Source organism: Gastrolobium bilobum, unplaced genomic scaffold (genome assembly GCF_033153095.1).
Source record: "Gastrolobium bilobum isolate Gb01-03AN ecotype WA unplaced genomic scaffold, APGP_CSIRO_Gbil_v1 utg3760, whole genome shotgun sequence".
Classification (NCBI taxonomy): Eukaryota; Viridiplantae; Streptophyta; class Magnoliopsida; order Fabales; family Fabaceae; genus Gastrolobium; species Gastrolobium bilobum.
In genome coordinates, this window is record NW_026898344.1 from 249,885 (window position 1) to 254,640 (window position 4,756).

A 4,756-nucleotide genomic window follows, 5' to 3' on the forward strand; every position below is an offset into this window, starting at 1 on the left:
CAAAGACTGTGCAGGTATGAGACTGCACAATTTGGGATAGCATATAACAATTAATTGGTACTACCTATACTAACAAGATGTATCTACTTTTCGGTAGCCCGGAACGGAAGAACTCCATAGTTAAGCGTGCTTGACTTGGAGTAATTCTGGGATGGGTGACCTACTGAGAAGTTTTCCAGGGAAGTGTGCGAGTGAGGAAAAAGCACACTGAGAAGTCTCGTGTTAGTATGTGACGATAGTCATTGATTCTTGAAGCGGCCAGGCGTTACAAGGTGTGCCTTGTGTCAGATAACAATTCAAGAGCATATTTTTTTGGTTGATAATCATACCACGCTTGGAACGGGCAGGGAATGAACTTCCCGTGTTCTTTACAAAAAGTGAATAGTCAGCAAGAGATTGTGTGTAACCTAAAGCAAATAGTGTGCTTTAAGTTTGGCATTCCACTACCTACTAGCCTGTTTTAAACCATACGACGATTTTTGTGATTTAAAAACTTGTGAGGAAGAAGAGTTAAGACCTAGAGGAACTACCATGTAAACTTCTTCGTTCAAGTCTCCATGAAGAAAAGCATTGTTCACATCTAGTTGTTCAATGATCCAGCTTCGGGCAGTTGCAATTGCAAGAAGAGTTCTTACTGTTGAGATTTTAACAACAGGTGAAAAGGTATCAAAATAGTGCATACCTTTCAATTGAGTGAAACCTTTAGCTACTAATATAGCTTTGCATCGACCTATGATTCATCAGCTTTATGTTTGATTTTTGTAAACCCATTTACAATCAATAGGTTGTTTTCCAGATGGTAAATCAACTAAAATTCATTTTTTGTTCCTTTCTAGAGCCTACAATTCATCCTTCATAGCTTGCTGCCAATTTGGATTAGAAGCAGCTTGCTTGTATGTATGAGGTTTGGAGTTGGAGGAAATATTATGACAAAAAGAGGTACGAGAAGAAGAGCAGTGAGCATAAGATAATACTGATGATAAAGGGTAAGAAGGAGACTGAGAGATACCTGAGGATGAAGTGATTGCAGCATGTGCAATGGGTAGATTGCAGTGAAAGTCTTTGAGGTACTGCGGTGGATTCCTCATTCGGGTTGATCTCCTTGGAGAATTTTGTATCTGGGTATTGTTATGTGTAGTAGATAGATGATGTTGAATGGTTATATCAGAAACTGGATTTTGGAGCTGAGGTAAATTTGATTGTGTTGAACAAGGTATGTTATCATCATATGTGGGTTGTCTTTGATGAGGGAAAGTTATGGAATGGGATGGTCTTTGTTGATCTGATTGGAAAAAGGGAAAAACAAATTCATAAAAGATAACATTTATGGAAACAAAAGTGTTATGGGTGATCAGGTCATATAATAGGTAGCCCTTGGTTCCATCTTTATATCCAAGGAAGATGGCTTTTATGGCTCTAGGCTCGAATTTAGTATGATTAGCAGAAAGAGTAGAAGCATAACAAAGGCATCCAAAGACTCTAAGATGAATTAACAAAGGAGGTTTATTGTGCAATAATTCATATGGAGTCTTGTTTTTAAGATTTGGAGTGGATAACCTATTTATAACGTGAACTACATGTGTGATGCATTATGTCCAGAAAGTAAGGGGATTTTTTGATTGAAATAAAAGGGATTTGTGTTGATGTTTTCTTTCAATAACACTATTCTGCTGTGGGGATTCAACACAAGATGTTTGATGCACAATACCCTTTTCATTGAAGAAATTTGGACATCAAAAAATTGGACATCAGAAATTCTGGTCCATTGTCCTAGCGAATAGTTTAACAAAGTTCTGAATATACACGAGTTTCATATTTGGTTTTCATTAAGATGATCGATGACCAGAATTAGAGTTACAAATTTGTAACTATATTTCTCTTAAAAAAATTTATGATAATTTTCTAATTCTTTTACACAAATTATTAGAAAATCGGATCTAACTAATTGGTAGCCGGTATTTTTCAGGATTCTCGGGAAATTGAATTTTTCTAAATTTTTAATTTTCAGATATTATCGTAAACTGAATATTTTCATCATATTTTTTAAAATCGAGATTCTCGGATAAAAAAAAATCTAGCCTATACCAAATGTCCCGTAAGAGAAAATAGTTATCTTATGTTGTAGAGAGAAAATAGGTGAGTCCCACCATTATAAGAAAAAAAAAAAAGGTGAGAAACGAAAATTGAAGTGAGAGAAAATGAGAGATGATATCTCATATGAAAGGTAAATAATATTTTCCTAATAATAAATCTATAATTAATCGCAAGGACGCGTAGCGGCGCGTGAAGCATCCCTCGTGTTATCGTTATTTCCAAAAGTACTACTATTTAAAACCTTTATCGGATGTTTGTCAGTGCCCCCGTGTCCTTTTTTATATATATTTTTCTTACCTTGGCCTCTAAGTCTGTAACGTCTATTGCACTTCAACTTCAACGCACCCACCCCCCCAGTACTTTTCTTGTTCTTCTCTCCTCCTCACCTTATACATTCTCTCTCTCTCTTCTCTGCTCATAATAATAATAATAATAATTATTATTATTATTACTATCATAATTTTTAAACCCCATCTATGTCCACAGATTAACATGTTCAATATAGGGGACGAGTTCACCCTAGACAGCTATAGAATTCCATGGCTGATTTGGATTCAACTCATAGTCTTGCTTCTCCTCCTTGCACTCCTCTTTTTCCTCACCGTCTTTCCTTTAGATCCCGACGTCGGCGACGGTGACGCCGCCTCTCCGGTCACTGCTTCTACCACTGCCAATGGGTTCCGTTTCGATGATATTCAGCAGATTGACATACCACTCACCAACCATGATTCAACGGCCACTGTTGTAACTAACCGTCGACAGCATACGCAGGTTACCCACTTTTTCCTTCTTGCAAATGTTACTATTTCAGTTAAGGTTATCATCTCCAATTTCAAAGGAATGCGTTTTTTTTTTAGTTCTTATTTTCCTTTCTCTAGTAATCAACAGATCACCCTTACTCGAAGAAATCGAAGTTATTTGGCCTTGTTTTTCTTTTACTCTTCTTTTGTTCTCTCTGTCTTTTGAAGATATATCTTGTCCATTTCTTAAAGTTCAAAACATCACGGAACATTTTTTATTTTATTTTTTAAAAAAAAACTTTGTTTTTTAGGGGCTCATTTTCTGACAATTTAGATGGCGTTTTAAGAATGTTGTAGAGAAGGTACAACGTAGATCAGTGTTTCTTTCTTAAATTGGACAAGTGTTACGCGTCGCTTCTCTTCTTCCCCAAAAGACAACAAGGTGTAAACTGACGAAACTAATGCATAAATTAAATCCTTATTCATCCAACCCTTCTTCGATTGGATTTGCCTTTTTCTGAGGCTGGTGGTATCTGAATTAGAAAATGGATATGGAGTCATCACACTGGCCCCTCTTGTCCTAATCATGCTGCATTTGATATTGCTTATTTGGGCATGCATGTTTGATTTTGGGTCTTATTTAAGGTAAGGAAAGTTTGTGCGAAGAAATATTTCTAATTAGAGGAAGAAAGACAGTGTCTGATAATTTTTTTTATTTTTTTAAATATTTCAATCGATGAATCGCTCCACTACTGATTCGATTCAGATGGGTCCAGAATTAAAGTTTTAAACTCCTCTCATCCAGAATTAAGCCTTTCACCCTCACCTGTTCAACTCTTGTGCGCCAACTGCCCTATTGCATGAGAATTTCTAACTGTCTTAGTGTCTTATATGCTCAAATTAATTCTTCTCATACTTCAAATTATTGTACCACCCCCACACCTTTTTTAAGTTGGAGGATAACCACGACCAGTATTATTAACTATCATTTTTGAACTACCCAAAATTACCTGGTTCATTTAGATTGAATATACATATTGTTCTTAGCTATGTAGCTGATGATATTTGGTGAAGCCTGAACTTTTCCAACCCGATTTCCTGATCATCATACGGCTGGACATTCGACTCTATCGTTAACTAATAATAAATCCAAAATGATAACTGAAATTAATGATCATGTCTGTTTTCAGTCATGTTTTTGCTATCCCTTTTGAATTCTTATTTTGAGAAAATAAAAAGAAAACCCTTTTTGATGAGTTTATATTGACTCACATGATAGATTGTGCCAGCATCATTGCTGTGCCAAAATAAGATTTCACCTTATACGTGTCTTGGTACTGTTTCTCCTTCATTACTTGCCTTACTCGCTTCCAAAGGTTGGTGGTGGACCTGGTGGTTGAGTTACAATGTGTTGAGTATGAAAATAAGAACAAAATGTAATTGTTTTTACTCAATTTATCTTAATTTAGAAGCTGTACTCTTTCCTGTTGTTGTATATAGCCAAACATTGATGAATTCCTTCAAATATGAATTCTTAAATCCTAACAAGTCTATGAAAATAAGAACAAATCATACAAGGGTAATTTCTACAAATAATTTGTACTTATTAAAACTTATGCATTGTACTTAGAAGTAGGTGAATTAATGAGGCATTTGCACTGCTGAAAGTATTTTAGCAGGGTGGACAGAACCAAAGTATAAAAGGCGAGGTAGCAACAAGTTCAAGCCCGAGAAGGGAAGAGATTACAGAGGGGGAGGCTTCATCACTAAATTTCCATCCTTGTCAATATTTCCAATTAGCCACAGTAGCATTTCTCAAATGTCTAGGCCTGGATTCTGCATCTGACAGTCCCTCAAACCGAAAACATAGGAAAAGAAAAGAAAGCTGATTATGAAAATTATGTTATTATCATTTATGGAAA

At 35.8% G+C, this 4,756-nt stretch overlaps 1 protein-coding gene across 1 annotated transcript; it reads left to right on the top strand.

Annotated features, from left to right (window-relative positions):
- The first annotated feature begins 2,427 nt into the window (after positions 1 to 2,427).
- On the top strand, positions 2,428 to 4,756 carry LOC133315087 (uncharacterized). The gene is made up of 2 exons (XM_061516642.1): positions 2,428 to 2,865; positions 4,514 to 4,756. Exons 1-2 carry the CDS (start codon positions 2,587 to 2,589, stop codon positions 4,721 to 4,723), a joined length of 489 nt encoding a protein of 162 aa, XP_061372626.1. The 5' UTR covers positions 2,428 to 2,586; the 3' UTR covers positions 4,724 to 4,756.

What these genes read in the sequence shown, in the direction of transcription:
- LOC133315087 (XM_061516642.1), top strand. Translation starts at nt 2,587, where the DNA reads ATGTTCAATATAGGGGACGAGTTCACCCTAGACAGCTATAGAATTCCA. An exon ending in ACCGTCGACAGCATACGCAG is followed by an intron (nt 2,866 to 4,513) that starts GTTACCCACTTT and finishes GTATTTTAGCAG; the next exon opens with GGTGGACAGAACCAAAGTAT.